At 40.8% G+C, this 14,926-nt stretch overlaps 1 protein-coding gene across 1 annotated transcript in view; it reads left to right on the forward strand.

Annotated features, from left to right (window-relative positions):
* The window catches only part of LOC135363088 (alpha-mannosidase 2-like), a 153,633-nt gene extending 138,707 nt beyond the window's left edge, over nucleotides 1-14,926 (forward strand). Inside the window, exons 20-22 of the mRNA XM_064583782.1 lie at nucleotides 103-297; nucleotides 10,442-10,552; nucleotides 12,138-14,926. Coding sequence (XP_064439852.1) covers nucleotides 103-297; nucleotides 10,442-10,552; nucleotides 12,138-12,290 — 459 coding nt within the window. The 3' untranslated portion in view covers nucleotides 12,291-14,926. The remainder of the gene's footprint in view (nucleotides 1-102; nucleotides 298-10,441; nucleotides 10,553-12,137) is intronic.

Consider the following 14,926-nt stretch of genomic DNA (forward strand, 5'->3'; position numbering starts at 1 on the left):
AATGGTTTGATCCCTATCCAGCTGAATTCCTGAGAGGAGACAAAATCCAGGTCTCCTACTCCTCCGCCATCTTGCTCCGCCCCCCCTGTTTTTTCTTGATAGGAAGAAGAAAAGAAGTCAGTCAGTTATCCTTCTCTCGTTAGCCACATAACTTCCTCTTTCCTGAATCATCCTGTCTTTACAATGACAGAAAAGATCCCCGTGCCCACCCTTCAGCTGCTAGGTGAATTCTCTCCGTTACTGTCATCTTTGCCTTGTGACATTCATCTCGTTAATCTGAGGACAATACAGTCAAAGGTATATCCCAAAATGTATCTATAAAGAATTACTTTTTTGTGATGTATTTGATATAAGGGGATGAGAAGCAGAAAGAACTGCAGCTGACCCTTGAACAGCATGAGCTGGAATTGCACTGGTCCACTTACACAGATTGTTTCCCATAAACACACTACAGGACTGAAAATGTATTTTCTCTTCCTTATGATTTTCTTAACATCATCTTTTCTCTAGCTTCTTTTATTATAAGAATACAGTGTAACATACATATAACATACAAAATGTGTGCTGATCAACTGTTCATGTTATCAGTAAGGCTTCCAACCAAGAGTAGGCTATTAGTCGTTATGTTTTGGGAGAGTCAGAGTCATGCGGATTTTTGACTCGGGGGAGGGGGATCATCGCCCCTAACCCCTTGCACAGCTCAAGGGTCAACTGTACTGTGGGTTTTACTGCGCCTCAAGGAGCCGTTAAGAGGACTTGGCCTTTAGGCAAAATCATTCTACCTTTCATTTGACTGTTGCTGTGTAGTTTAGAGCATATCCCACTACTAATTTATGTTATTCCCGGAAAAGTTCTATGTGGTGAGAAGGTCAGGGTATATTATCTTTGTACAGATAAGAAAGCAAAAACTGGCCCTGGGGTCACATTATAGTAGGTGGGAGAACAGGCCATAAGATCAGCTCTTCTGGCATTTTCCATTCATTTCTCCTTGTTAGCCAGTGTTTCTTGAGGAGTTAGAGAATTAAGAAGCATAGCATTTAATTATTTCTGTATCAGAGGCCTTGTACATTCATGTCTTTCTCTTGAAAATCACTGCAACTCAGATGTTTGCATTGAGAAACCCAACTATTTAGAGACATCCAAAGATATACTAGAGGAAGAGAGGGGAAGGTTTTATTAGATTTGGAATTTTAATTCAGTTAGACTGCTTTTGTTTACATGTATGCCTACTTTTAAAGTCAGAGATTGCATTTGAAAAGAATAAAAATTAGACATTTGACATCATTTTTATCTTTTGTAGAGCTGTTTTGTGATATTGTGAATTGACATATGTGTAGCTACAAATAGTCTTAAGTGCTTAGGGATTCTGCAGGGAATATAATAAATGGTCTGAGTATGAAAAGAAGAGAATGCTCATGTTGAAGACCACATAAGAAGAGAAAAATGTTTCGTTTAAGCACAAAGAACTAAAGCAAACCGAGTAAAGTAAGGATAAATGCCTGCAAATTTGGACATATAGGGCTTTTAAAACTGTATGACCAAGAGAAGGAACTTAGGCCTATGTAGGAATATCCATGAGGCTTATGATAATGAATACAGGTGAACACAGGAGGCCTGCACATATCTGCATGTGTCAAAAGCCTTGTTTGATCATGCGAACAAACCAGGATTTATTTCATGCCTACTACGTGCCAGTTATAGCTAAAGGCACTAGGGATACTGTCATGAGCAAACCAGACAATCACCCCTGCGTTTCTGAAGCATGGATTCTGGTGGGAGGAGAAAAATAAGAAAAAATAAGAGAAACATATAATGTGTTAGATGGTGATAAGTGTTAGGGAAAATAGGGAAGGATGGTTCTGGAAGATGATGCGAGTTTGCATAGTGTGGTTGGAAGAGGACCTTGCAGAAAGGGTGTTAATGGAGTAAAAATCTGAAGGAGGTTAGAGAGTAAGTGACTCATGCAGATTTCTGGGGGTAGAGTGGTCCAGGAAGAGTTACAAGCAAGTAGAAAGGCCTAAACGTGGGTGCCGTGGTGAGAATAGAAGCTCCATGTGAGCTGGTCTTTTCTTTGATTCCTTGCTGCATCCTGTTGCCTAGAAGAATGGTTGCACATAGAAGGGGCTCAGCAACAATTTGCTGATTGAGCGAATCTCATGAGCTCTGTTTCTAGGATTCTGCTAGTCTTTTGTGGGTCAACTTTTTGACTCATGGAAAGAACACACCAGCGATGGATAGCCTCCCTGAGCTTTTCCTCTCATTAATTCATAAGCCAAAGGGAATGAGGGGATGGGGGGGGTGGTACTAAAGACTCTGAGCCTCAGGTTGCCACCTCTGGGCATGATGGTAGAGGACATTAGCAACCTAAGGATCTGAAGGCTTCTGGGGCACATGGCGGCCACTGTTCCTTAGCCTCGTTTCTAGATGACTCTTTCCCATGATTGTTTTCTGGAAGCAGATCCAGTTGTCTGGAGTCAATGAATGTTGCTATTCAGTTGGTTCACACTCTGAAGAATTCGGCTCCGTGTGGTCTGGTCTCCACTCACTATGTCCGCTTGGCTTCCCCTTGTTCCTCACACCCTTCAACAGGTGGCCCACCTCCACTCCCTGATGGCTGGCCGAGTGCCGACTCAGCTGCCCGTTATAAAATGGGGCTGATATCAGATCTGCCTGCTGCGGGTCTGTTGTGAGCAACACATAAACTAATGCTTGTGAAAGCCCTTTGGAAACAGAAGTGCTTTATAAACATACGTTGTCCTGATGGTGCTTATGGTACTTGCCGGCTCAGGTGCAAACTAGGGTTTTAGCAGAGGAAATAGAAAGCAATTTAACAATTTGACCAGGAAGAATAAAGGCTGAAATATTATGTGTAACCATAACTAGCACACTGGCACATGATCAGAAGTCGGTATTATTGGGGGCTGTTTTACTTTATCCTATCAATCAGTGCCAGTTCCTGTGTTAGTCTTTGACTCTTAGCACATATTTCTAACAGTTGGTTAAAAGCTCACCGGTAATCCAAGGGGATTGATTTGTCCATTCAAAATCACTTCTTTAAAGAATTGCATTCTGTCCCTTAACCTCTGATAATAGGAAAATAATCATTGAAAGAAGCTGACGTAGGTATTGAATCAAAGAAAGCTCGGTACTTAAAAAGGTGTCAAGTGTAATTTCATGGTTACACTAAAAGAAGACAAAAATCACTTGGAAGAAATCCAGAAACCAGACCTCAGCATTTTGGATTGTATCCCTATTTCTGTGTGCTGGCAGCTCCAAACATATAATAATGAATTGTTCCTCTGGAGGTTGCAAAGCATTTTTCCCATTGAAGTAGTGTGAACATAGCTCTTAGCTTCCAAGCCAGACCAGGGTCTCCACTGGCCTGTATGTAAGTAAGCATTTTCCTAACTACCACCTCCCACAAGAAACATGTCTGAGAACCACCTTCACACGATGGAGGCATGTCTTTGTTTCTGCCGCACCTCCTCGTCGGCAGCGGGATGGAGGAGGCCCCTGCTTGCCCAGCTCCCGGGTCACCGTCTGATGGTTCCTCAAGTTCTAAACGTCACATGGGCAGCCTGACTCCTCAGGGAGAAAGGGGTTATGGACTCGAGCAACAGTGAGAGAGGCAAGGTAGGGTTGGAGGTGTTGCTAACCCATCAAGGTGCTGCAGCATTTCCAGCTACCAGTCCTCAGAGTCCTATGTGTCCAGATCACACCAGGGAGATTTTGAAATAGAGAAGACTTACAAATTTCCCCATCTCTGAGATTCTGGTTCCCTAGGTCTGGAGTGGGGCAACTTAGGAATCAGTAATTTTCAAAAACTCTCATGATTCTAGAAATTACTGTTATCTCCATTGACTAAGTTGGGAAAGTAAAAGTTAGAAATTAAATGACTAAGATAAAATTACACAGTGGTACATGGCAGAATTAGGGCCCACATGCAGGTTTTCTGAATCTGGGTGCTGTACAGGGCCTCAGAGGGTGGCATTTGACTTCTTAAGAGTTACTAAATCTGTTCCTCAGAGTCCAGTTTTTCAGGAATTATTCTGTATTGGTAGATGAGTTTATGGTTTTATATAAGCATATGTTGCTCTTATTTTATATGTTTTTGGAAAAAACTGATTGCATGTCATCTAGTTGCAGTCAGAGGACGATGGGAGCAGGCATCTCTTAAACCCTGCCTCGCAGCACCGCCGGGTGTGCCAGTGAAGTCCCGTCTAGCAGTGAACTGTCAGCCTTCTCCTCCTGGAGGCTCGGCCCCCCTCTCTTCTCTTTACCATCTCCTTTTCTTGTACTGTCAGAAGCTTGAGATATTAAAAAGAAGATTCTGTAAAGGCTTGAAAGCTGGGGAACAGGGGCACCAGTGAAGTGGTCGGGAACAGGAAAACCATGCCATCCTCAGGAAAGGGTATTGATTAGGGGGGAAGGGAGTCTTGGTAGAGAGGATGCTGGGAGAATCTCACAGGGGCATGGATCATCGGTCGGGGTTCTGTAGGCTGGAGAGATAGCTTCAGCCTGGAATGCAGACATTCCAGGGACCAGAAGGAATTTGATTAAGCCATTTAATTAAAGGCTTCATGGAGCCATGTTGCCTTGATGTTTTGCACAATGATACGTTGTTCAACCTTTTTCTTTCCCCCAGATTATTTCCACCTCTTTTATGTTCAGATGTATTTTTATTTAATTCATTTATAGATATGTATCTTTATATCTGTATCTACTTCTCTCTCTGTGTATTACATTTAGCTCTATCTCTGACATTTTATTCTGATTTCTTGCAAATAGTTAAATATTATCATTTCAACATCACCACTTACTGAATAAGATTTTCTCTCTCCACTTGTTTACACACCCCCTTTTCTTATAAGAGGCAGTTTAAGGTTTTTACTTCATTTTGCCTTTCTTAGAAGAATTGATCGGTGCTTTATTAATCTCCCTGGCTTCTGGAAAGGTGAAAATTGTGGAGAAAATTTCCTCGTTGTACAGCCCTTCACCTTCTCTGTTCTTTCTGTCATCTTATCTTGTTGATCGAAACAGGATAACTGTTATTGGACATTTTAATGAATGCCCTGGAAAATGAATTCCTACTGGTTACTTCCTGTCTCAGGACTTAAAATGCAGTGTGCAGTTTTCCCACCTTTCCAGTTGCCAGAATACAGGGAAAGATGGATGTCAGTCGGCATTTTCAAGGAATCTGGGCAGGTTGGAGAAATTTCTCCACCAGCTGTTTAGCCATGCCTTAATTTGTATGGACCTTAGACATTCTTTGAGGAGGATAGAGACACATTTCTCTTAGGGAATCTAGTCGAAGTTATGGCTTCTCTCTTCCACAGAAAAAAAGGGTGCACACATAACGTTGACTACAGTTTCCAGGAGTGTGCTTATCTGTGAAGCTCACCTTATTAATGAGCAAGTCAGATTTCTTTTGGTGTGAGATGGGACGGCCACAGCTCTCTCTTCTGGGTTCTCACCCATGTCGATGGAGGGACACTTGCCTGCTGCTCTGCTTATGGGACACTGCCGTGTGCATATATGATTTTCAGAATGGCTTTAAATCCCGTTTAAAATGGGGCGGGTGGGTGGAAATGACAGTGTCCATGCCTTCCTTTCTCAACTAATGTATGTTCTGATAAGTCGTGGTTTTAGGCTGCTGGAACCTTGGATTAAATACTCCCTTTTTCTAAGCTCAGATCAGAGAGTGAGCTCCTTCGGGTTATAGCCTTTTCTTCTGTTACATTAAAAGTGATCTTTCTCTTTCCCCTCCTAGCGGGTGTCCTTGAGCGCCAGTCCATAGCTAGCGTGAAGGCAGGGGGGCGAAGCTGGTAGAGCACTTTGGAGTCCCGCTGCCTTTGTTTGAGCACATCACCTGTGCTTACCGGCCAGTTTGCTTAGCACACAGCCCCTCATTCTCCCATTTGCCTCATTCGCAACGTGGCCATGATAACAGGACACACCTCAGAGGTGTCCTAGGGATCAAATGAGTTAATGTTTGTAGAGCACTTAGAACAGTATCTGGCACGTACTAAGCACTGAGTGCGTGACGAATGAAGGTTGTCAACAGTGAGAGTTCAGTCATGAGCAGTGGTGATTGTTGCTAAAAATGAAATAAAATGTAGGCACTTTTTTTTTAATAAATTGGAGGTTGAATTTTATTCCCAAAGTAAATCTCGATGTCACCTTGACTTGTATTCCGTATATATTTTTTGAAAAGTTAATAAGATACCTAAAATTGTGTGCCGGGCATTATGCTGAGTGTTTTCTTTGTAAAGAGAGCCTTATTTAGCTCTCCCAGCAGTACTGTGAAGGTAGGCAATATTGTGCCCCCCTGTTACAGAAGAGGAAACTAGCTGACCTAAAGATGGTAGGTAGCTTTCCCAGGTCATGCAGCCAGTAAATGGTGTGCTGAGAGGCGCACCCCAGCATGTTGACTCCAGATCCCCGCCCAGAACCTTCTACTCCTCTTGTATGGAAACAAAGGGGAGTGAGAGTGCTGAAAATGTTAGGTAATGCTCTGCCTGTTTTTCTCTTGACCACTCAGTTATGATGGGACACCCTCAGAAGGATCCACCATCTGTGGGAAAGGTCATGAAGGACTAATGTAGGGTCGGTCAGTGATCATTGCTAGTTGACTATGAGAAGGCATGCTTCATGATTGCGATGCTCATGTGCACTTAAATATAATAATACAAACTTGTATACCACCTCCACTGTTTCAAAGGCTGTTATGAGATGAATTGAGTTCTTCCGTGAGAAGTATTCTGTACAGGGTCCCACACACGGCAAGTGCTCAAAAAGTGTTAGCTGCGATTACTGTTACTGTCATTGTGGTTGGGACTTGATCCTCAGAGGGGCGCTTCACGAGTCTCCCGAGTTTTCTGAGTTCTGAGAGGTTAAATGACGTATCTGCAGACACAGGACTGGTTCGTGTGTTTTGCCCCCAGTCCAGCTTCTTCTAGCCTTGATGGCGTCGTGCTGCCAGCCGCACCATCTTCCGTGCCCCCCCACCCCACCCCGTTGCCAGAGAAACCTCCCGGGCCCTGCTTAGCCTCAGAGCCGCAGGTTGCTTTATCCCCTGGAAGTAAGTTCTGGGGTGGATTCTCCAAGTGACTTCGGAACACCCAGGCCTTCCCGAGGGGATTCAGTCTCAAATGTGATCTGAGCTGTAAACAGATACCTTCACAAAAAAGATGCTGTTCACTCGAGGAGAGTAAACAGACTCTGAAAGACCTGTTTTTATATTCATTAATGTGAAAGACCATTAATGTGTAACCATGAAATTACACTTGAAAGAAGCTGCATATTCAAGTTAAATTCACAGTTTCCCTACTTTGAAAAACAGTTTTCTTGGAAATAAAATGACGAGACAGACTTTGAAACTGAAAAACTGCTGCTTTGCCTCAGGTATTTTTGCTTGAAAACTGATACTTTCATGAATATTTAATTTTTAAAAACTTGGACAAGATGATTGCTATTTCAGTTGGTGTTCTGGTCCTTACGAAAGTGATGCAGTTTGGGTTTTTAGAGAAAGTGTAACATTTTTCCATCAGTGAAAATTACTCTTTATGACTTCAATTTCTACTTTTGCATTGTTTAAATCTCTTGTAAAACTAATGGCAAAATTCCAAATATGCTTCCTTTTGCTTTTTTTTTTATTATCACCTCCAGTCTGGTAAAGGCCTCACACATTCATTATTTCAAGAGCAGATGTGTTGCAGGAATTTTCACAAAGCCTGCTGTCTGGTGGTTTTGTAAGGATGGTTTAGTGAGTTAAAATGGCTAAATGCTTCAGGTTATAATGATAAGTGCTTTTAAAAGAGCCTCATCAATAGACCATGTAAATAGTGAATCTGAATTGGGACTTAGTCATGATTTTGTTATGTTATGATTTTGATGCATAATTGTTGACATACAGTTTGGAGGGTCTCTGATTCCTCAGCTACAGAGTTATAATGTCACTAAAGAAAATTTGTGAATAAAAAATTAAGTGAGCTATTGGGAAAATAATCACCAGTACTTATCTGATAGATTACAATGACAGAAAGAATAATGGCTAAAATGTACCAAGGGCTTCCTCTGCTGCAGACACTGGGCTGAGTCTCTGTTACACAATTGAATTTCATCTCCATTTTATGCTACAGGAGAAACCAGGTTTTGCTAAAAGCATCTAGGAAATTGCAGAGCTAGGATCTAGATGTCGAGCTGCCTGACTCCCAGCCCAGGTTCTGATCCATTTTCTGTAGCTTCTACACCAACACATTCTGTCCTATAAGCTAAGCCACCATACCTCGTATTTTCAATGTCTTACTAGACGCCATGACTCCATGAAGAGGGGAAACCTGCATTAGGTCCATTTTATAGGCAAAGAAACTGATGCTTAGGTGATCAGTAACTATTCCAAGCCTATACACTTAGCACACGAGAGACTTGTCCTTGTCCTTCTGGAGACCCTATGTATGTCATAAATGAAGGATTTTTTTTTTTTTTTTTTTTTTTTTTTTTTTTTTTTGCTGTGCTCTTTTCATGCTCTTTTGGGACTGTGTGAAACACCTTGAAATTTTATTTTTTTATTTTTTTATTTTTTTTTAAGATTTTATTTATTTATTTGAGAGAGAGAGAATGAGAGACAGAGAGCACGAGAGGGAAGAGGGCAGAGGGGGAAGCAGACCCCCTGCCGAGCAGGGAGCCTGATGCGGGACTCGATCCCGGACTCCAGGATCATGACCTGAGCCGAAGGCAGTCGCTTAACCAACTGAGCCACCCAGGCGCCCCACCTTGAAATTTTATTAGAAAACATTGTCATATGATTTAAACTTGCTATGTGTATCATGTTGGTCCTGTGATGACTCAGAATTCCTTAAATGACTTTTTCCTCTCCCTTCAAACAAAATCTTAGCAGTACCACTGCAGAATACCAGTGTGAAATATCATAAAGCAGGTTATTCCAGCCAAGAATCCGAGGTGAGGCCAGCTTTAAATTGTTGAGGCACATTAAAGTCAAATCAGTGGTGAGAATGCTGACAGCTCCTCCTCAGAAAAGATGTCTCTGTGGCACATTTAAAAATCATATCCCCCAGTGAAGATGATTAAGAACTTGGACATATTCGTATCTGTGGCCACAGAGGAGAAAAAGGGATCATTTTCATCACAGGTCAGTGCTGAGCACACTGAACTCCTTTCAATAGCTGTCCCTTTCTTAATTCGTCCAAGGATTCTTAATTTATTTTGCTTATTATCAGAAGCGTCTCCCCCCTTGAGGAAACATAAAATTTATTAAGAGAATTGTAACTTAAAATATTCAGAGCACTCCTGGCATCTTTATTTAAATGGATGCAAGAAATTTTACTGCAAGAAAGTATATATTGATCCCTGTAGCTTACTTGTCATGTTTAGTATTTTTCTCTTTGCACAAGAAGAATAGCTTCTGTAATGTGAATTTAAATGATACATCAAGCTAATAAATGTGGTTGGCCTAGCAAGTGATAAGCATAACTAACTCAATTTAAATGTCTTTTATATAAAAATAATGAACCAGTGCATTAAAGATTAAAAATGTTAATTCAATTAGCAAAAATTAGCATTCAATAAAGAAGTGTGTTTCAGTTTTGAGATGGATGATACATCATTCAATGACCAGATAAGGACTAAATTCAGGTACACTTTATTCAGCTGGCGTGTATGTTAAAAACCAAATAAATAAAAATTAAATGCTTTATTTGCCCCTTTGCAATGACGTGGGTGGAACTAGAGGGTATTATGCTAAGCGAAATAAGTCAGTCAGAGAAAGACAATTATCATATATAATCTCACTCGTATGTGGAATTTAAGAAACAAAACAGGATCATAGGGGAAGGGAGGAAAAAGTAAAACAAGACAAAACCAGAGAGGGAGACAAACCATAAGAGACTCTTAATCATAGGGAACAAACTGAGGGTTGCTGGAGGGGAGGGGTTACAGGAATGGGGTAACTGGGTGATAGACATTTAGGAGGGCACGTGATGTAATGAGCACTGGGTATTATATAAGACTGATGAATCACTGACCTCTACCTAGACATGAAACCAGTAATACATTATATGTTAAGTAATTGAATTTAAATTAAAAAAAAGTAAATGCTTTATTTGAAGAAACTTTGATAAAACAGTATGTGGCATGTAGACAAAAGGACACGCAGGTCCTTGGGGACTGTGCCAGAAACCAGGGCATGAGGTGACTTAAAACATATTGTCACCTGCCTCCTTGTGGGGGAGGTAGAGGGGATGTAGCAGGTGTGACAGTGAACGTGGGACTGGAGGGGAAATGAATTTTCCTGGCTTCACTGCTAAATAAAGTGAGCATTTTTGGTTTGGGGACGCTGACTTTAAAACAGTGGAGTATACAGTGGTGTCGCTATTTGTCTTAATGTCGCTGTGGCGTCTTGTCACTCTATGCTCATGTGCAGGTGGATGGCAAGCATTCCGATGAGGCAGCCTTGATCCTCCACAGGAAGGGGTTTGACTGCCGCTTCTCGAGCAGAGACACGGGGCTGCTTTGTTCCACAAGCCAGGGAAAGGTGAGCTGAAAAGTGGTTTTTGCTTGTTGATTTCATGTGCTTTGAAATCCTTGCTTTCTGCTAATCATTCTGACAATAAGATAACGTTTCATTGCCTCTTCGTGGACTCATTCCCCTCAGCTGCTGTAATTTAGCTCAAGTCTCTCCATCTTCAGAAAGCACTTTCTCAACCTTCGATCTCTTCTCCTTGTCAGCATCAAAATGCACGTCTGGAACATGGGCACGTGTAGGGGCAACATTCTCCTCCATTCCTAGGCCTTCCGTTGCCAGCCGACAAAACATCCTCTCCCCACCCCCCATCCCCCAATATTCCCTCCTCTCTCACACATGCTCATGTAGGATCTAGGTCCATGAAGTCTCAGAGGGGCAAAAGCAGGTTTTATAATAACTAAAGGTGGGGTGGGGTGGGGTAGGGAAGTGGTGACACTGGCCAGTCGGGGAGTTTCACCACGGCCCCGAAGCAACCTTACTTAGCTCCAGTCAGTTGTTGTCCCAGGGGAAATGAGGGTCTAGATCTCCTGATCAAGACAGATTTGCGTAGGAGTCCTCACTGTGCCAGCCAAACAGGTCTTCAGGCTGACCTGCCGGCTGCCCAGTTTTTCTGTCTCCTTTGAGCTGGTCTTTCTGATAGTTCCCTCAGGCTCTCCTTGGAAGGAAATGAACCTCCAGCCTTCTGCCTCTGGCTCTGAGCAGGTTGTGCTCAGAGAAGACAGCTGGATGGCACACAGGCAGGTCTGCCCCACGGGGCAGCTCAGCTGACCCAGCTCTTCTCCAAAACCTCACAGATAACCTGTAGATCAGACTTAAGAGATTCATTTCCAACCCTACCAACTAGAATGTGCATAGGGTCTGAAAAGGAGAGAAAAGACAATATGGTAGGGGGTCAAAATCCACTTAGGCAGATAAGCTTCTTCATTTCTCGTATCATGCCCTCCGTGGAATTGGTGCGAAGAAAGCACTGATGGTTTGGGGTTTGTTTTTCATGATATTTACGCTTTACCTTATTACTGATGATGTGAGTGTACTTGGTTGTAAGCATTTGTATATAGACATTAAGGCGTCAAGTTTTAAGGGGATTATATGGTCCAGAGAGACATGGGATGAGGGTAGTACTTTCTCAGCAACCCCCCAACCCTGAAAATGGGACTCACTGACATGAGGAGCCTGTGTCCTTTCTCTCAGCTCTTTGGGAACAAGAAGAACGACAACTGTTAGGTGTAAATGTTGGGTGTAAGAGGATACGGATGTTTTTAAAGCTTGCTGGCTCATAGATGTGTTTTCTTTTATTGAAAAAGTGGCCCCTGCACGTGATAAGTTCTCAAGAAATTCAGAAGAAGAATGTAGAGTGAGCTGTCCTCTCCTGGTTACACTTCTCCTAGGTGTCCCTCCCAGGGTGGTCTGTGTGTCCAGGCACGCATAGCTGTGTCTAATCTCCTTCCTCTTCCTCTTTTTATCATTAAAAGGAAACTTCAAATAGACTGTTTTACTCTCCTACTATTTTCCACTGAATAAATATATAGATGTGCTACTAATCTTTCTTCAAAGTTGACCTAACTGTGCAATTTTTTTATCATTTATTTTCTAGATTTTGGTACAGAAGCTTTTTAGCATGTTTACTGTCGCAAGTCTCATACCTTCATCATTATCCTTGATGCATTCACCTCCAGACGCCCGAAATATAAGTGAGATCAACTTGAGTCCCATGGAAATCAGCACATTCCGAATCCAGTTGAGATGAACCTGGCTTTCAAATTTGGATTGGGAAGCATTGTCTTTTATACACTTCTTGGTTTGACGTGCAATAAGGAAGCACATTATTTTAGCTTCTGGCTACTGTGAGGACATGAATTCTGTGATTGTTATTATAATTATTATTATTATTATTTTTTTTTACTAGTACAGAAAGAAAAAAAAAAAGCCATGCTATAGCCAGTTTTTCTTTAAGTTCCATCCATGAATCACCACCATCAGTATGAATCGATGCAACAATGAAGGAAGAAATGTCTAAAACAACCTCTCCACAGATTGTATCTCAGGTTAAATGCTAACTAACTATATCTGTGTCGGGAGTTGTGAAGAGATTGTTATAAGTATTCATGTTGCTGATCCTTCATTAGTTTTACAAAAATACCCATTTTTACCAAAATGGAATAAAAAGCTGAAGGGTAATAGCTAATGGCCAAAATGGTTGCAATCGTTCATACGCATTCGAAAAATTTTGTGTATTGAAATATGTGGAAAAGTGCAATCCATCAACCCTTATGATATCTGTACATCATTGATCTTCACACCTTTTTCTAATGTACCACTTGACCCCTCCCTTCTCACTCTTTGTATTTCCAGAAATAGCAGATTTTGAATCATTCAATAGTAGAAAAAGCGGCATATTTTCATTACTTGACAATGTGGGATAGGTGCAATTTATTCCATTGTCACTAAGATAGAAAAAGCAATCCCATAGGTACCATCACCTCTTTTAGGTACCACAAGGTGTCTTTTTACACAGCTCATTTGAATACAGATGTTCGGAGAGGGGTTTTCTATTTTAAAAATAGCCATATCAAAATAAATGTGCCTTATTTTTTTATAAGTCTTGTTAAATCTTTTGGTGTCCATATGACTGAGGAAGGGGGAGAGGGCGGGGGTGGGGAGGAGGTGGGTACTTTCTATGACACGTAAAGTGTTATCGGTTTTGCCTGACAATGCTGGCCACATTCTGATCTGTTTCATTAAATTTGTGGTGATGTTATTCTAAACATTTTGACTATTTGAATGTACTGAGATGTCAGAAAACAAAACAAGGAAGAAAAACTACTGTTCATTAAAATCTGCTGCTGCCAAGAAGATGGCAGCTTGAAGCAAGGATTTTGTGACATGCAAAATCCATACACTGTTTCCATTTCACAGGAGGTAACTCTATGAAAGAATGCTTTAAAAGGGACCCTGTTTTGAAATCCACTCATAGGTAGCTCATCCTGATTTCTTTTATTAAAGAACATGTGTGTTGAGTGAATTCCAAACTTTTGTACGTGCTAACCTCAAAGTGAAGTTCCAAGCCTATGTGCCATTACAGTACTTTTGATAAAATTTATTTGGGATCATGATTAACATGACATTAACACTGAAGCAACATTAGAAACATTTAGAATATTCAGTTTTAGGATGGAAAGGATTCACTGAGTATGTACACTTTTGAAAATTCTCTTTGTGTTACCTAATAAATTTAGTATTCTCTGACTTTAAACTTCCTTTTACCTCCTGCCATTCCAGCATCTTTATAGAGAAGTTGAAACCTAATTTCTGTTTCACCAGGTAGTCTGATGATCATCCTTTTTTTTTACCAAGATGCAGCTCCTACAATTATTGCTAAGTTATGTTAAGTTCATAAATTTTTTTCGCCTTTAATAATTAAGGAAACAATACTGGTGTTGATGAAGATATTATAAGGGAGTAATTTCATGCAATAAACATGTACTGTAAGTTTCCTTCCTCATTTTGGGGGATAAACAACTAAAAGAAAAAAAAAAAAAAAACACTTCCTTTTTGTGGACTTCTATAGATGTTAAGATTGCCAGAAGCAAATCCCAGGAATAAGATCAGTATTTTCATTGCATCTTAAATGTAAAACCTTCCTTTGGGAGTTCACTGTGTTCTGTGGTTAAGTGGGTGTGCTTAATCATTGTGGAAATTCTGATCAGTTGAAATAAAAAATCTTGATGCAATAACAGTGGTTTTGCCACTTCTGGTTGTTTGAGATGGATCTGTCCCATGTCAGTCGGGGTCTTAGTGTGTGTTGCCACCGTTCACAGGTAAAGCAGAAATTCTCTTTAAACCAGCAAATTTCTGCTTTTTATTTTTAGAATAAATCATCAGGGAAATGAGGAGAGGATGCTTTTGCTTTGGGTTGTGGTCACGAACTGATTAATTTAGTGTCTCTGGCACACCTAAAAACCATACATTTCAGTTGTGATCTCGGTGGCATATTTGTTTGCTTGGGTTTTATTACATTTGTTACCGCAGATGTTCAGTTGAGCGAGTAGGTCATTCCTGTGATTTTTTTTTTTTTTTTTTTTGGTAATTTGAGCTTTTACCTGCAGTGTTTGAGAACTCGGCATTCTTGTTTTCTTCAAATACTGATTAAAATAAAATGCTATAAAATGTGTTGTGAAACATTTTAATTACCTTCCCATGTCTTTGTTGTACTTGTGTCGAAATGTTTTCACATTCCTTTGGAAGAAAATCTTTGCTTTCATTTTGATTATGTTGCTTATCTTGGAATCAAATAGGTTTTGATATTTTTCTCTTGGAAGGTTTTATATCTTTTTGGGAATATGTAATATAAGATCTCTAATAAAAGATAAATCTTACCATGTA

This window comes from Mirounga angustirostris, unplaced genomic scaffold, assembly GCF_029215605.1.
Source record: "Mirounga angustirostris isolate CCGP_5_RB_7025 unplaced genomic scaffold, mMirAng1.0.hap1 SCAF_18, whole genome shotgun sequence".
NCBI classification, from domain to species: domain Eukaryota; kingdom Metazoa; phylum Chordata; class Mammalia; order Carnivora; family Phocidae; genus Mirounga; species Mirounga angustirostris.